General features: G+C 45.7%; 1 protein-coding gene across 1 annotated transcript in view; it reads left to right on the top strand.

The window, feature by feature from the left end:
• Positions 1–17,345, top strand: part of PCSK2 (proprotein convertase subtilisin/kexin type 2) — a 273,542-nt gene that overhangs the window by 212,888 nt on the left and 43,309 nt on the right. Inside the window, exons 7-8 of the mRNA XM_045445369.1 lie at positions 5,970–6,058; positions 16,594–16,769. Coding sequence (XP_045301325.1) covers positions 5,970–6,058; positions 16,594–16,769 — 265 coding nt within the window. The remainder of the gene's footprint in view (positions 1–5,969; positions 6,059–16,593; positions 16,770–17,345) is intronic.

Below are 17,345 nucleotides of genomic sequence, written 5' to 3' on the forward strand. Positions count from 1 at the left end.
CGGGGTCCTCCAGAGAAACAGAACCAAAAGGATATGTAGAGAGAGACAGAGAGAGATTTATTATAGAAAATTGGCGCATGCAACGATGGAGACTGGCAAACCCCAAATCTGCAGCACGGGCTGGCAAGCTGGAGACCCAGGAGAGCTGATGTTCCAGTTCAAGTCCAAAGGCAGCCTCCTGCAGACCCAGAAAGAGGCAATGTTGCAGATGAAGTCCAAAGGCTGTCTGCCGGAGAATGCTCTCTTGCTCAGGAAAGTCACTCTTCGTGTTCTATTTAGGCCTTCAACTGATTGGATGAGGCCCACCCGCATTAAGGTGGGGCACAATCTGCTTTACTCAAAGTCCACCAATTTAAATGCTAATCTTATCCAGAGGCACCTGGGTGGCTCAGTCGGTTAAGTGTCTGACTCTTGATTTCAGCTCAGGTCATAATCTCACGGTTTGTGAGTTTGCACCCCATGTTGGGCTCTGTGCTGACAGTGCAGAACCTGCTTGGGGTATTCTCTCTTTCTCCTTTTCTCTCTCTCGCTCTGCCCCTCCCACACACACTTTCTCTCTCTCTCTCTCTCCCCCCTCAAAATAAATAAACTTTAAAAAAATGTTAATGTTATCTAAAACACCCACACAGAAACACCCAGAATAATGTTTGACCGCATATCTGAGCACCCCTTGGTCCAGCCACGTTGACGCATAAAATTAACCATCACACTTTCTGTCCGCACTTTTCTGTTAGGAATAGATGATAGTCAAGGTTCTGGGTAAGAGCAGGGGTTTGGGAACATTCACCTGAGTGTAAATTCTCCTACTGCCTCCTATGTGAAAAGTGACTTATTATCCCTATGCCTCGGATTCCTCTTTTTGTAAATGGGGACAATAACAGAAGTGCTGAGGCCCCCCTCTCAGCACAGTGCTCAACCCTCAGTAGGTATCAATAAATGAGAGTTGTTATATTCATTTTACTCAGTATACCTACACTGTGCCTTGAACGGAGTGCATACAGAAGGACATGCTTTTGGCTAGGGAGGGCAAGAGGGATGACCAAATCCCTTTAGTGAAAGGCCAGTGATGTGGAAAGGAGGGGTGTGCCTGGGCTGTCTCTTTGGAGATCCCCAGGGTCGGGGCCGTGCCTCAGGTGTTCACTTGGATACCTCTACAGCCGCTGCAGTTCTTTGGGGAAGCCCCAGTCATCATAAGAGTCCAGCTTTGAACCCCAATCCCCCATAAGTGAAGCATGGGTTGTCCCTGTAGCCTTGTTTGTCTGTTTATGTATGAGTTATCGATCGCCAAATAATGTCACATAACAAATCGTCCCAAAAGTTAGTAGAGTCGGCTAGGCAGTTCTGTTGACCTGGACCAGGCTCGGGTTTGTGGCTGGGCTCACCCATGCATCCACGGTCAGCCTGCAGGGTGGCTGGGAGCCAGTTGATAGGATGCCCTCTCTCACATGTCTGGAGGACGGGTGGCTGTCAGCTGGGGGACCTGGGATCGTGGCTGCATGGGTTTCATCACTTAATAGGCTTACCCAGGCTTGTCCACACGTGCCTAGGCAGGGTCTCAAGCTGAGGGGTAAGCTCCCCATTTCTACCACCTTGTTTTGGCCACAGCAGGTCACAAGTCCAGCCAGATTCAAGGGAGGCGGGAAACAGGCTTCACCTCTTCATGGAAGGAGCAAGAAAGGCACATTGTCAAGGGCACGGACTCGGAAGAGTGGTGGGTTGGGGCCATTTTGGCAACACATCTGTGACTCCTACCACCTGCCTCCCTCCTGTTGGCCTCAGTTAGAAGGAGGCCGACTGAGCGGCTGATATGCGTTCCTCACCCCCTATAGCTCCACATCTGACAGGCATATGTTTTATTCTAGAAGCGAGAGGGAGCTACTGAAGTTTCTTAAGAAAGCAAAGAGGCCAAATGAAAATGGATTTGGAAAAAGATTTTCCTGACTTTCGGGGGAGCAGGCACGCTTGTCTGAGACAATCAGGAAGGCAGGAGACAGGGGAAGGCATTGGAGGCAGTGGGAACAGAGCCTGGGAAGCCCCAGGGGTGTGGAAAGACATGGTGCCATGAACAATTATAGGGAACCGCCACTAGTTGTTTATAATTAGTGTTGCCTAATTTAGCAATGAAACGGTTCTTCCCATATGTTCCTTTGGAGAGCCCACAACACTTGTCTCCCCGCTTAAAGGCCAACATTAAGGCTATGGAAGCACTGAGTGCCTTTAGTTCGCTCCAGCCAGTTCACACACATTCATCCACTAGCCTTTGGGGAGCAGTCTAGGGCAAAGATAGGAGCGTAGCGGGGCAGTTCAGTAACCGAGTGTTGGTCTCAGCCCCGCCCCAGCCATCTTCTAGCTGTGCGCCTTAGGCCAGCACCTCTGAGACTCAGCTCTGATGTCCGTGAAACAGGGCCGTGGTTTCTCATAGCCCTCCCGGGAGGCCTGAAGGGGGCGAGGCGAGCAAGGCACTGAGCACGGCAACTGGGAGTGGATAACGGCCTAGTGAGTGGCCGATGGGTATTCGTTTCCCTGCCTCCTTCGTCACCTGCAACAGGGCTCCCCTCACGATGCGGCCGTCCGTGTTCTCCGAGGATGCTGGCACAACTACGGACTATCCCAGGCAAGGCCTAATTGCACACGTCAGCTCTCGGAGAGGAGATCTTGACAGGGCTAATTATTAAATAATAAGGAAATTAGTGCTTAGCCAAATTAGACATGGCATTGAGTTTTAAGCTTTTATTTCAATATTTATATGTTCAGGGGAGCCTGGGTGGCTCAGTCGGTTAAGCGGCCGATTGCGGCTCAGGTCATGATCTCACAGTTCGTGGGTTTGAGCCCTGTGTTGGGCTCTGCACTGACAGCTTGGAGCCTGGAGCCTGCTTCAGATTCTGTGTCTCCCTCTCTCTCTGTCCCTCCCTTGCTTGTGCTCTGTCTCCCAATCTCTCTCGAAAATAAACATTAAAAAAATAAAAAAATAATTTAATTTAATCAGTATCCATTAAATTCCATTTTAAAAAATACATGTGCAGGGGCGCCTGGGTGGCGCAGTCGGTTAAGCGTCCGACTTCAGCCAGGTCACGATCTCGCGGTCCGTGAGTTCGAGCCCCGCCTCAGGCTCTGGGCTGAGGGCTCAGAGCCTGGAGCCTGTTTCCGATTCTGTGTGTCTCCCTCTTTCTCTGCCCCTCCCCCGTTCATGCTCTGTCTCTCTCTGTCTCAAAAATAAATAAACGTTGAAAAAAAAAATAATATAAAAAAAATAAATAAATAAAAATAAAAATAAAATAAAAATAAAAAATACATGTGCATATATGTAAAGGATATATATATATATGTACTTTATATCTGGTAGGTACTTTATATAAGCATGTATTTAAATATATATGAATTATATAGAATGTATGAGTATATATTATATATAAATATGTCATTATATATTTAATTATGTACTTTTAAAGTAGATCTATGAATCAACATAAAGAATGTACATATGTCAGGGGCACCTGGGTGGCTCCATCAGTTGGGCATCCAACATCGGCTCAGGTCATGATCTCACAGTTTGTGAGTTCAAGCCCTGCATCAGGCTCTGTGCTGACAGCTCAGAGCCTGGAGCCTGCTTCGAATTTTGTGTCTCCCTGTCTCTGTACCACCCCCATCACGCTCTCTCTCTCAAAAATAAATAAACATTAAAAACATTTTTAAAAGAATGTACATATTTCATTATATGTACATACACAAACATACATATATATATATATATATATATATATACACACACATATACACACATATGTGTGTGCTTCCGTGCTGCTTTTCAGAACTTTATTTAGCAATTCCTTCAGCATTTGGAATAGGTGGCTATGAAAATCTCATCCGTGGTAGACTGAGCACCTTCTCAAAAATTTCAAATGTGATCCACAGAAAACTTAAAGACAAGTAGACAGCGATGTGTTCAGCACTTTGTTTCATAGATTTTTTTTTACCATGAGGGCCATCCTCTGCCCTTGTAACTACACAGTTTACCTGAACACAATATACAGATTTCATTCTTGTTCCAAAGGATATTTGGAGCCCATGAAAGATGTAGCCGTTATGGAAGTAGGATTTACTTTCCTTTTTAATTTATTTTATTTTTTTTACCGTTTATTCATTTTTGAGAGAGAGAGAGAGAATGAGCAGGGGAGGAGCAGAGAGAGGGAAACAGAGGATCCAAAACAGACTCTATCTACACTGACCGCAGTGAGCCAGATGTGGGACTTGAACTCATGAACTGCGAGATCATGACCTGAGCTGAAGTTGGACGCTCAGCCGACTGAGCCCCCCAGGGGTGCCCACTTTTGCTCATACAATATATGATGAGTATATAATTATATAAATATCCCCCTCCCCACACCCAGTCCTCGGGTGTGGTTCTTTAAGGGCTGAAACAATAGCTTTGCTTGCCCCAAGAGGATGATGCAAACAGCACACTAGTCAACAATTTAGAAATCTAAACTCCTAGGGCCATGCAGCCAATAAACCCCTTCACCCATGTTTCCTTATCGTATTTGGAAAAGCCAACGCTCACCGCCCTGTCCCTTCAGCAGGCGGTGCTGACACTCTTCCAGCAGAGCGGATAATGTGGCCCAGTTATTCCTTTAGCTGCTTCATGGACCATTAGAATGGACTTTTGGGGACTGGGGACCAGTAGTTTCAGAGGACTTGTACCTTCGGAACCTCCCACATCTTGAATGCTGTTTAGGGCTAGAACACAACACTCTGATAGGCTCAGAGTTTGTGCTGGTTTCAGTTGTCCGTTGTGGCTTAACAAACTACCCCAAAACTTGGTGGCCTAAAAAAGAACGAACACTTATTTGCTCACAGACCCGTAAGCTGGGCAGAACAGCCAGTCTCCTTCCACGTGCCGCCCACTGGGGTGATCTATCGAGGTCTGGAAGAGGAGGGCATCACCCCTCACATGCCAGGAGCCTCATCTGAGGTGTTGGAATGGCAGAAATTGCTGGGTCTTTCTCTCTCTCTCTCTCTCTGTGTCTCTCTCCCCCCCGCCACGTGGTCTCATCCACTTGTAGGCTAGCCCAGTCTCCCCTCGTTGACACCCGGCACCAAGCTGTCAGCCCTCTTACAAAGTGATACATCACATCTCCACTGTGCTCTGTGGGTCAAAGCAAGTCCCCAGGCCAGCTCAATCCAACAGGAGGGGAAATGCACACGGGACAGATAGAACTGTTTAGAACCCTTTAGTAGAAGGCAGGAGAGAGCAACACAAGAAGGACAAAAATTAATGGTGTCTGCTCCCGATAACGTTCTAGAACATAAGCCATGGGAAGGCCTTGCTCAGACTCGTAAGGCTGGGAAAACCTTGGAAAGGTTATCTAATGCCTGGCGGGGGTCCTTAATCTGGTCAGCCTCAAAGGTTCTGTGAGTCCCTTGAAATCGCATGCAAAATGTTGCCAACACATGCTTTCTTATTCCTGGAGGAAGGTGGGAATCTATAGCATTCCATACGCCCTCCAAGGAGGCTATCTTCCAGAAGAGGTAAGTAACCATTATCCTATTCCTGACAGGCAGCTTTGCATGCCTGTGTAGAGAACCAGCCTTGAAAATAACCACTAGTCCACAATCCTAGTGCTCCAACCACTAGGAAGTGCTGAAGTGTTGTGATCCGTCCTCTCATGCTTGGTGTTTCCTGGAAGCCTCTAAGTGTATTTTCTGCAGGAAGACACTTCAGATTTGAAAGTAAAGATCAGATTTCAAGGTGGAAAATGCTCTGAGAAGCCTCCTTCTTGTAGAAGCAGGTCAAGGTCAGGACAATAGGTGGGAGGGGAGAGGGGGAAGAAAGGCGATACACAGAAGGAAAATCTGCCAGCTCCGGCTAACCAGACCATCGATAGCAAATTGCTTCCAGTTGATAGAATTTAAGGAACCTCCCCCAGAGTCTTTTGATGCCGTGTCTAACTTCCCTCTATTTTTCTCCACAGCCACGGGACCCGATGCGCAGGGGAGGTTTCTGCCGCGGCCAACAACAATATCTGTGGGGTCGGAGTGGCATACAACTCCAAGGTTGCAGGTAAGCTGTCCCTGCCAAACAGCAGGTGCCTTGAGCCAGAAGGCATCACACTGCGGTCTCCAGCCTGGCCGGGGCCTGGCAAAAATTCCCACTGGAGCAGCAGAGCTGGGTCCAATAGCTTTAGCAAGAGTGAAAAAGACAATCATTTTAATCGATCTGGCAGTATCAATAAACTCAGATTTTTTTTCGAGTGTAACATAAATACAGAAAAGGGCACAGCTCATGAGCTCAGTGAGTTTTCACAACCCACCACATCCAAGGAAACCATCAAGAAACAAAACATCACAGGCACCCCAAAGGCCTTGTCATGTCCCCTCCCAGTTACTACCTATATACACAAGAATAACCCTGATTCTGGGGCGCCTGGGTGGCTCAGTCAGTTAAGCATCTGACTCTTGGTTTCGGCTCAGGTCATGATCTCACAGTTCGTGGGTTCGAGTCCTGCATCAGGCTCTGCCGAAAGTGCGGAACCTGCTTGGGATTCTCTCTCCCTCCCTCTCTCTCTGCTCCTCCCCTACTCAGACTCTTTCTCTCTGTCAAAATAAGTAGAAAGAAAGAAAGAAGAAAGAAAGAAAATGAGTAACCATGATCCCGATTACTAACAACAAAAACTGGTTATTGCCAGTTTTTAAACTTTAATATAAATGGAATTGCACTGCTGTACTCTTTTGTGTCATTATTAACAAGACTCAAATAAAGACTGTAGAATATAAAGAGATGCATACAAATTATTGTAAACATACTCAAAGCTCTTTAAAAAACGGTTTTTTACACAGTGCATCTCATCTTTAAGGAAATATATTCTACCTAAACCTTTGTATCATGTTCCACAGGAAGGACATTTGACAATTTCATCCTAAAGGCAGCTTTAGAAATGACGTGGCAGATCACTAGAAACTTAGAAACCAACATCTTCCTCTCAAAAAAGAGAGGGAGTGAGAAGGAGGGGTCCATAAGCTGTCAACAAGATGCAGGAGAATGGAGTGACTCCTGGCACATTCCAAGTTTTGCATCAAATGGGTTCTTAATTTGTTCAGGCTGAGTCACTCAACCTTGTTTTTCTTTTTTTTTTTACAACTGTCTTGGTATTTTTTTTCCTAGCAATTTAAGAGAACCATAAACATACTTTGTGCTGACGCTTGCATTTCCAGGGACCTAAATAAAGCAAGAACAACCTATACAAACCCACCACCAACCTCTTAGAACACTGTTTGCTAAGAGGCTTGCTGGGTGCTGAATTTCACAAAAGAATCCATCTGGAGGGTTCTGAAATGCAAAATAGGGGAAGCTTTGCCCCTTGGGTTTCTGCTCTCTTTAGTTTGTATGCATTCAAAATGCTGGCATTAAAATGTCAGGAACCATTATGAGCTCAGGGGAAAGAATAACACTCAGTTAATATTTTATAAGCCAGGCTCATACCTTGGGTGGTATCTGAGGCGAGGTGGGTTCCCCATCCACAGGACAGAACTGGAGGCAACTGAAAACTTCAAACCTGGATTTCCCATTCACAATTATGGTTTTCAAAATAATTTGGATCCCAAAGTACAGTTTCAAAATACTTTTGGAGCCTGAAGTAATGGGCTTTTTTGAACAGGGATTCTTAGAACTACTCCCTGCAAAATTGAGTTAAGGGCAGCTCAAGCGTTAGGAGGGTTCACTGGGGTCCCTTTCTCTGTCTGCCTTCTATCCTTTGCTCTCCTAGTATTTGCACTCTGAAAACATCTGAGCAGCTCACCAAATGTACCTCATTTTCCTGTTCTTTTCATTGGAATTCCCTAAAAGGGAAGCGTGAGACAAAGATTTGAGTGTGTTAACCTAAGAAATAAAAGAGCCAGTTATCTTACCAGCAAAACAGGTTTACATTTATGACAACAGAGAATGGCAATTCAGGACGTGCAAGCTATAGCAAAACCACAGGCAATTCCCACAAAGCGGAAGAATGTCATTTTAGGGAGAAGAAGAAAGTTGGGAGGGGTTGTTGTGAATGGAAGTCCATTGGAGAAAAGCAGGAGTTTGGGGTGAGGGTGGTTTCTCTTTGGCTGAGTTGAGCGGATAGTCAGTTTCTCACAGGAGATGCAATGTACATCTTTTCCAGTTGGGGCTGGAAAGTATTGATTTTTTCCTGCTGACAGTTCTGCTGGGATCTGTAATTGACGATTCTTCCTGTAATTGATATTGAGTGATATGGCTCCCCCTTCTGGACTCCTGATTCCATTTTAGTGAGGGCTCCCTTTATGAATTGCTTACAGGAGCAAGGAGTTTCTTTGGGAGGGTGATCCCAAGAAGCCAGAGTGAGAGAAAGAGGAAGAGAGACGGCTAAGGGAGGGAAGCCAACAAAGGGTGTGTAGATGAGCTGAGGACAAGCAGGGCTCTGAGGGACCATAGAATTGCACCCCCGAGGTGAAGAGGCTGTTTACCAACTCCCACCCCTCACTGGCGGGTCGGGGGGGGGGGGGGGGTGCGGGGAGTGCCTGCTGGGCCCTCAGCACCCTGTCCAGCCTGCCAGTTCACACGGGTGGAGCATAGTCCTGAGGCAAAGAATGCCTCCCCCAAGGCAAAGACACCTGGACAGGGTAGTGGATTCAGGCAGGTGCAACCCATAAACTCTGCCTCACCTGCTAACTGAGTCCCAATCCCAAAGGTGAGTGAATGCAGCCTGATCCCTCAAAGACACGACCTGACCTGTGCTTTGTGAAACCCCAGACAGCTCAGGTCTCACAGCAATGCTCCAATGTTCCAGAAATAGGCCAGAACTAGTGGGAGGCATGCCTAGCCACACAAAGACTTTAAGCAGGGGAGCCTCCTTTTCCGCTCCCTTAATCCCAGTGGTGCTCCTCTGTAACAACTTCTGCTGGTGCTAACTGCTTAAGGGGTTCAGAAGTCTGGTCCCCATCATCCTGTGCCCATCAGGACACCCAGTGTCCTCTGGGCTTTACTGAAGCAGCACGAGGAATTCTTCATGAGGAAGCCCTGGACTGTTACTCAAGAATCACAATAAAAGCGGAATTTCATCCTCCTAGACCTTACAAATTTATGGGAAACATTTCTGGCTGGCAATTCCAGAAGTTGGCTGGTTTTTATTACTCTAAATGAACCATACCTTTCCAGAGAAGCTTTCTTGCGGGTTTCTGAGCGAGGGATGTCTAGAGCGCCACCTGGTGGTGATCTGGGATCATTGCTAATCCCTGGCAGTCTGGAGGTGTCCCATCACAGGTTAGAGAGGCGCCCGAGGTCTTGTTCCACGCCCTTCCTGAGTCCTGTGTCTCTCTTTATCCTGTCCTCAAAAAAAAAAAAAAAAAAAAAGGTTTCAGTTAAGGGGATGTAGAATCTTAGTCCAGAAATAGGAAAGTGGAGATAAGATGATAAAATGGGTCCTCTGAAGGGAAAAAAGGAAAAAATCATATAGCATCTCTTTATCTGCCTATTAGCCTGTTGGGTTTCTCTTTTCTTCATAAACTTTGCTCACTTTTCCACTGAGGTTCCTGTCTTTTTCTTGTTGATTTGCATGTGTTTTTGGTATGTCCTAGATCTTAGCTCCTGGTCGGTTACAGTCAGTGCAAATATCTTCTCCCAAACTTTCACGTGAGATCGTTAGTCGGTCTGGATTCCACATTTGCATGTCATGCTGGCTTGGGATCCAGTTATATTTTCTCCCAACATGACGCCAATATCATCCATTCAGTAATCCATCCTGTCCCTTTGATTTGTGGTGTCATCTTCATCATGTTTCAAGTTCCTGTGCATATATGGTTAGTCCCCGGGTAAATATAATTTAGATAAAACCGCCTAGCAAGTGTAAATTAGGAAGTGTAGCCACACTCCTTGTACTGCTGGGCCTTTGTACCTGCTCTTCCCTCGCCCCAGAATACCTCCCCTATAGGCTTTACCTGGCCCCCTCTTTATCCTGCACTTCTCAGGTTCCCCATTGTTACCTTCAGCATCACCTCCAGACCAGCCTTCTCATCTACGCTTGATAAAGCATTGAGTTTTTTCTTCCTGGCACTAACCACTGTCCAGTTATTGCCCACATTCTTGTACATGGTTATTTGATCAATATCTTTCTCCCCAGGCAGAAAACAGCCTGCTTGAGGACAGGGGCCTTGTCTGTTTTCTCTCACCTCAGCACCTAGAACAAGGTCTGGCACCCAGCAGATGCTCAGAGCCTATTTGCTGAGTGACGGGAAGCAAAAAAGGAATAAAGAGAAGGAAGGGTCAGTGAATAAACCCATGATAAGCAGTAGAGATTAATCACTGGACAGAAGAATGGATGGATGAATGGAGTTGTAAGATTAAGGGCATTAGGATCTAAGGACCCAAAGCCGATAGAATTTCTACCAGGAAGCAAAAGCATCTTGTCTTCCACCAGTACCATCTCACCTTTGCTATTTTATCCCAATCAAATTAGTTCCAAGGAGACTTGAGCCTTCTTATATCCTCTCCCCTATTCCCTCCCTTCCAAGGGCACCATGATAATGTTCTAAGTGCTGGCATCACCAGTAGGAGCTGCCCCAGGGCCCACCATTGAGAAAGGGACAGGGGACCCCTTTATACCTATGCCCTAAGCCGCTCCAGGCTGACGAGTATCACGACCGTCCATCGACCATAATATAACACCATTCAGGTGTTACAAATAGAGTGTGTAAATTTCCAGGGGCTCATCATTTCCACCTATTCATTAGAATCTCAAAATCTTGGGCCCCAAAGATCCTTTAGTCCACAAACCCACAAATACTTGCATAAGGGTAGCAACAATGTAATAATAATAGCAATAATAAGAGCAGCAGTAGTAGTAAATAACACATTATTTACTCTTCCAATGTGTCAGTGCGATGCACAACTCTTTACTCAACTCTTTACACAATCTTATCATGCATCATTATATATGTATATATACATACATATATACATATACGTACACATATATGTACATTTACATATGTACATATATGTATATATACATACGTATGTGTACGTATATGTATATATACATACGTATGTATGTATATATACATATATAATGATGCATGATAAGATTGTGTAAAGAGTTGAGTAAAGAGTTTTGCATATATATAATATTATACATAATAACTATATTATATATAATATATAATAATTATATAAATATACATAAATATAAATATATTAATATATAATAAATATATAATAATAATTATTATATATTTATTATTATATTAATGTATTATAATTATATATATATGTGTATATATATATATATATATATATATAGATTCGTATCCCTCTTTTACAGAGAACCAAACTGGGGCCACACAGCTTGTAAGCTATAGGATAATTTTGCACCTAGAATGCCCTAAGCCAGAAATTCTACCATTGACCCCCTACACTAAAATGCTTGAACAACTTCTCTTTTCCTACTTTTCCGATAGTCTGGATCCAGCCTGGAACTACACACCTCCAGCAACAGGAAACTCACTCCCTTCCAATACAGTCCACTCTGCCTTTGGATAGGTGTGACTTTGAGAAACTTCCTCCTTAAAACTAGCTCTCTCTTTGATTTCTGTTGCCTTTTTTCATGGACACAGTTGTTACCACCTCTTCGAGATGACACATTGCAGGGAGGGAGGAAAAATTCCAATTAGTCTGGTTCCTAAAGAGTTAACACTCTGTAACGTGTAAACCCATACATATGACATGTTCCAGAAGTGCTCACCTTGAAGCTTTAATAACTTCAAAACTATGTGTATTTGAAGATTTAATTATTTACATTTCCTTATCCACTTGCTTACTTTTATGAATTTTGAAGAAAAAAAATTAATTTCCATTTTTTGACTTTGAAAATGCCATTATTTAAGTAACTCTTTAAGAAAATAACCTAATTCTTTTCTTACTTTTGACTTTTAAGTGTTTAACATCTTCGATCAAAGGGATTAAGACAAAGAATTAAAATTAAAAATATAGTATTCAAACTTTGCAAAAGCAAAATAAAATGCACAAGTATAAATAATGAATCCTTCAAATGATGTTCCTTGCGAATTTGTCAGATTTATACTTCTGAGATTATTAAAGCTCAAAAACTGCACCGCGCCTTAGGAGATGCTGTCTCTTGCTGACAATCCGTTCCAGGGCTTCACAGTGACTGTTGGGTGCCTACCATGTCCCCAGTTCTGCTGTGGGTGGTGGGACAGAGCTGTGAGCCAGCCAACAAGACACCTGTCTCCATATAGTTTACAAGCCGTGAATGAAGAAGAATGAGCACATGAACAAGATAATATCAGACAATGGTGGCCGCTATGAATAAAACAAAGTAAGGTGGCAGCGAATAAGATGAGGGCACAGTAGCTGATTAGTGGGCGGGCCTTACAGCACCACACCTGGGCTTCGACAGAGGTCCTCAGAGCCACCCCAGGGTAGGGCCAGTCCAGGTGGGACTGGCCTTACCTGCCATTCATGCTAAGCCAGAGCGTTCAGATATGCATTGAGTTTTGGAAATGGGATCTCCTTTGTTCAAAGGTTCTGAAAAAGAGTTTGAAAAACGCACGGTTGACCGTTATCAAAATACCCTGAAATTCCTCTGCAGCAATGAATGGCTTTCCCATATTTGGCCAGTAGAATTCTTAACATTTCACTGAGTTCACAGGTACTTTATCCGAGTTTTAAAAGAAACCAATGAAAATCACGTATTAGCACATGATGAACATGTTTTCAGATCCTTTAGACCTAGATCAGCATGAATTCCCTCCTGGGCCTGCAGATTAATATTCATGAGCACAAAAGGTGGTGATTAGCAACACTGAGGTTTGCTGGCAGGTGCGGCTTTGCCAGTGTCGGGTACAAGTTCCCCTTTTATAACATGAGCAGAGATAAGAAAGGATTTAGCTCAAATCCCCGGGCCTTACAGCTCTTAGAGAAGGAAGTCACAGTGTCCCCATCGGTCATTAGTGCAGTGATCAGGACTGTAGGGTGGGGGGATAGAAATCTTGACGTGCACTGGGTTTCTCCATGCCATTGAATCACACCAGCTGGTAGAGAGCATTTTACAAATGTGAAGACACCAAGTCCTAGCCCCCTCGGCTTCCCTCTCTCCCTCTGGCTCTCGCCCTTACTCTCTTGCCTTCCCTTATTCTTTCTTTCTCTGTCTCTGTCTCTCTGTGCCCCCTCTAACTCCTACAGCATCCAGGCACAGAGGAGAGAGAGAACCCTCAGGTCACCCTGAGCCTCTGTCTTGGCTACTAATGGTGCAGTCGCTTGCAAAAACGAACACTGTATCTCATTCAATTAATGCACGCCTCATTCCTCCTGAGCTTAACTAGATTAAAGGAATGTCGGGCGCCTGGCCCCAGAATATGAATGAGAGCCTTGCTCCCAGTCTGTGGCGGCCCTTGACTCCCTGGACTCTGAAACAGTCAGAAGATTAATGCACAGCAGCTCTAATGTTCTGTGCAGCACAAAGAGAGCCAGGGAGGGCAGGAAGAGGAAGAGGCAGAGACACCGGAGCTGCTAAGAGAGAGGGTAAAGGGCAGATCTGGATGCGCCACACTGGCTGTGGTGCAGTGGATGAAATCCAGTGGATGAAATTCAGTGTTGCCATCGGTTGGCATCTGGGACAGTCCAGATCCACTTTGGCAGGGCTGAATCTCTTTCACCTTCCAGCTGAAGCAGGCTGTTCAGTTCCGGCCATCGACCCTGTACACAAGTTCAAGACCATTTGAGTTTTCTCCTTGCAGGCAAGTGAATACCAGCCTCTCTGCGAGGTTTCCCTGCCCACAAGGTGGGCATGGCTTCTCACCAAAAGCAGCTGCACTATTTGCTTTACTGTTGTCGAACAAATTTTTTTAAATAAATAAAATTACAGGTAGGGCCAAAGCAAAATGTGACGCTTTAGATGTCCTATCCCTTATAAAATGAACCGTAAAACTTAGCTTCTGGAAAGTTCTAACCAAAGATTTTCCTCATTCAATATGAGCTTCTCCCAAGAGAAAGGATGCTAACTGATAATTGGATATTTGTTGGCAAGAATAGTGACCTGATTTATGGGTAGAGGATGGGAAATCTCGACATGTTATTATTTGTTCTTCTGGGCCTGTCCTTTCTGTTAGGGAAAAAAAAAATCAATTCAAGTAACGACACTATACATCTATTCACCAAATATTTATTAAGCTTAAAATAATGCTGATAACCTAGAACACAAGAAAAGAACAAAATGGACACATGCCCTGTACTCAAAAGATTTTACTGTGTAGTGATGAATGTGTTGACGCAGAAGAGCTATGAAGCAACTAAAAGCATTTATTTGGGTCTCAGAGATCGCAGTCCAGGAGACACAAAGTCGACTGAAATGCAAGCGTGCTCAGAACCGAGAGTGGGGAGTGCAGGCTTAAACAGGCAAAAACCACAAGGTCCAACTTGTTTTGGAAGCATTGTCTTTGGCACTAACAGTGTTAAACTGACTATCTAAGGTTGGCTATTCAGCTAACAAATGCTATATTACATCTATTTCAGTCTAAAGTAAAAGGATGTTTTCCAGGAGGTGGTGAAGGTGCAATCAACAAATTGTCATTGACTGAAGTCAAAAGTCAGCAGTGGCTTCCAAAAACGGAAACAAGAGCCGTGCAGAGGCTTTGCCTCCTCCATGTCCTCCTCACCCCCTATTTTGGATGATTCTCTTAGCAGTGCTTGCTTTAGGTTGTAATCTTCCACAAATGAGACTCACAAGCAAATAATTATACTGGAAGACTGAAAGTGTGGTGCTCACGGGGGATGCCGGATCCGGAAAGACTGCTGGGGAAATGCCTACTAAACACATAGGTTAGTCAGGAGAAGGAGGAGCACTGGGGGAAGTTGTATGCAAGGACAAAGCGTAGCTATGGGACACTGAGGAGGGAGGAGAGACCCTTAGAGAGAAGACAATTTCATGTCAGCATCACAAGCCCTGCAAGGACCTGGGTTGTCCTTATTTAAATGTTATGTTATGTTAGAGAGAGATGTTTGTGCAATCATGTCTTTTGGCCATGGTAAATATAGGTAAGAGGTGTCAGGATCCAGGTTTTGATGGTGTAGAGCCCGGCCCCTTTACTTCCTGACTCCTGTGGACAGAACAACTTAGGTCAGCAACTCTAACATTCTAGGCTGCTTAGCACAGAAGAGAAATAGCGTGTCAGGCAGAGAACAGTATGACATGGCACCAAGCAGCAATGTCTGGAGGGTAGTAGTAGGGCAAAATGCCCATCCCAGGGCAGCTGCTGCATTCACCCTGGAGAGGCTTGTTCTGGACCGCCGGAAGGTGGTGTGAACTGTGAATGCCCACAGGCATGTCCCTTCTGCATCCGTTTGTGCAGCTCAGGCTTACCCACACACACTCGTGGACTGCAGGACTCAAATTTTTTAATGTCCCAGCAAGAAGTCGCTCCTACAGGTTATTGGAGTAGCACAAACTTTACCAAGGTGACATAGGGGAGAAAGAGGAGGGGGTTGTATCATGCACCCCATTTCCAGGATATTTCAGAATTACCCATACAACATTTCTGTCCTCCCCACAGCCCCTTCTAGCTACTATGCAACTTGGGAATCATCTTTTTCTGACTCCCTCGATCTTTGCACTGTCCCTATTCCTCTCTCTGCCCCTTAACCTCTAGGATTCTCTTAAAAGTTTAATATCAATTGAATTCCTCCCAGCCCACTGTCATGCACAGTGGGTTTATTTCCCTGCCCCCTCCTCCGGCCCCTGGTCAATACCCAGTCACTGGAGGCTGAGCTTCCACCTAGAAATAGACTTGTCGGGGCACCTGGGTGGCTCAGTCGGTTGAACGACGACTTCGGCTCAGGTCATGATCTTGTGGTTCCCAAGTTCAAGCCCCGTGTCTGGCTCTATGCTGACAGCTCAGAGCCTGGAGCGTGCTTTGCGGATTCTGTGTCTCCCTCTCTCTCTCTGTCCCTCCCCTGCTCATTTTCTCTCTCTCTCTCCCTCTCTTTCTCTCTCAAAAATAAATAAAACATTAAATTAAAAAATAAAAGAGGCGCCTAAGTGACTCACTCAATTGAATGTCCAACTCTTCATTTTGGCTCAGGTCATGATCCCAGGGCCATGGGATAGAGCCCCACATGGGGCTCCATGCTAAGATTCTCTTTCTCTCTCTTTCTCCCTCTTCCCACCCCCTGCTCACATGCATGTGCTCTCTCTCTCTCACACTAAAAAAAAAAAAAAAGAAGAAAAAAGGAAATAGACTTATCAAGGAATCTCTTCAGCAAAGGTGGTCTCTCCCCATTAGAAATTCTAGTAAAGTTTCCAGTGGGAAAAAATTTCTTCAGTTATATAAGGAAAGGTGTGGGTGGAGTCCTAAAAGGATTGAGTGGGACAGTGTATGTGTCTTTCTTTTAGCCTCTAAAGGTGTAGCCCACACAGCCTGAGGTTGGACTCCAGATTCTGCAGCGTCCCCCAGGACACCCAGGTGGCAGGCCCTCCAACCACACCCAGAACCTGAGCCCTCATCACCCCTCCCCCATCTCCAGTGCACTGGGGGACCAAAACATGGTGTTTCCCTGTCCAATTGGGTCCACAGGTATCCGGATGCTAGACCAGCCATTCATGACAGACATCATTGAGGCCTCTTCCATCAGCCACATGCCTCAGCTGATCGACATCTACAGTGCCAGCTGGGGCCCGACAGACAACGGGAAGACAGTGGATGGACCCCGGGAGCTCACACTTCAGGCTATGGCCGATGGCGTCAACAAGGTAAGATCATTCCTGCGCCCACCAGGCCCAGGTCCTCTGGAGGGAGGGGTGGAGGGTGGGATGTCCAGTGGAGGTGATGAGAATGAAACAAGGAGCAGGGAATGGGGCAGAGGTGGGGCTGTTACCTTGTGCATTAGCTCAGGGCATCCAAGAAATGGACCCCCAAACAGGGTTAGCCATGCAGATTTATCAGAGGGGACTCCTTTAAAGGGCAAAGGGGAGGGGGAGTAAGGTGGCGGAGGTGCCTTCAGATGGTGATGTTAGTCTGGCCCCTGTGAAGACCGGGGAGGAAGGACGGCCACCCTGGGGGTCTGTGTTGGCACCCCCACCTTGCCACACAACAGCTGGGAGCAGCCCCCAGGCAGTGGAGTCTGGGTGCAAATGGGGTGGTGGATCCACGATATTCCAATGGCAGGGCTGTGAGCCACAGGATTTCCAGGTTGCCCATCCCTGGGATTAGCCCAGGAATGGACAAACTCAAGGAAAAGAGACCAAGGCAGAGCCCCCAAAGGGAGGGCAGCCAGGTCAGCGACCAATGGAGGGGAAGTTGGTACCCTCCGTGCATCTCAGAGTAGG

Source organism: Leopardus geoffroyi, chromosome A3 (genome assembly GCF_018350155.1).
Source record: "Leopardus geoffroyi isolate Oge1 chromosome A3, O.geoffroyi_Oge1_pat1.0, whole genome shotgun sequence".
NCBI classification, from domain to species: domain Eukaryota; kingdom Metazoa; phylum Chordata; class Mammalia; order Carnivora; family Felidae; genus Leopardus; species Leopardus geoffroyi.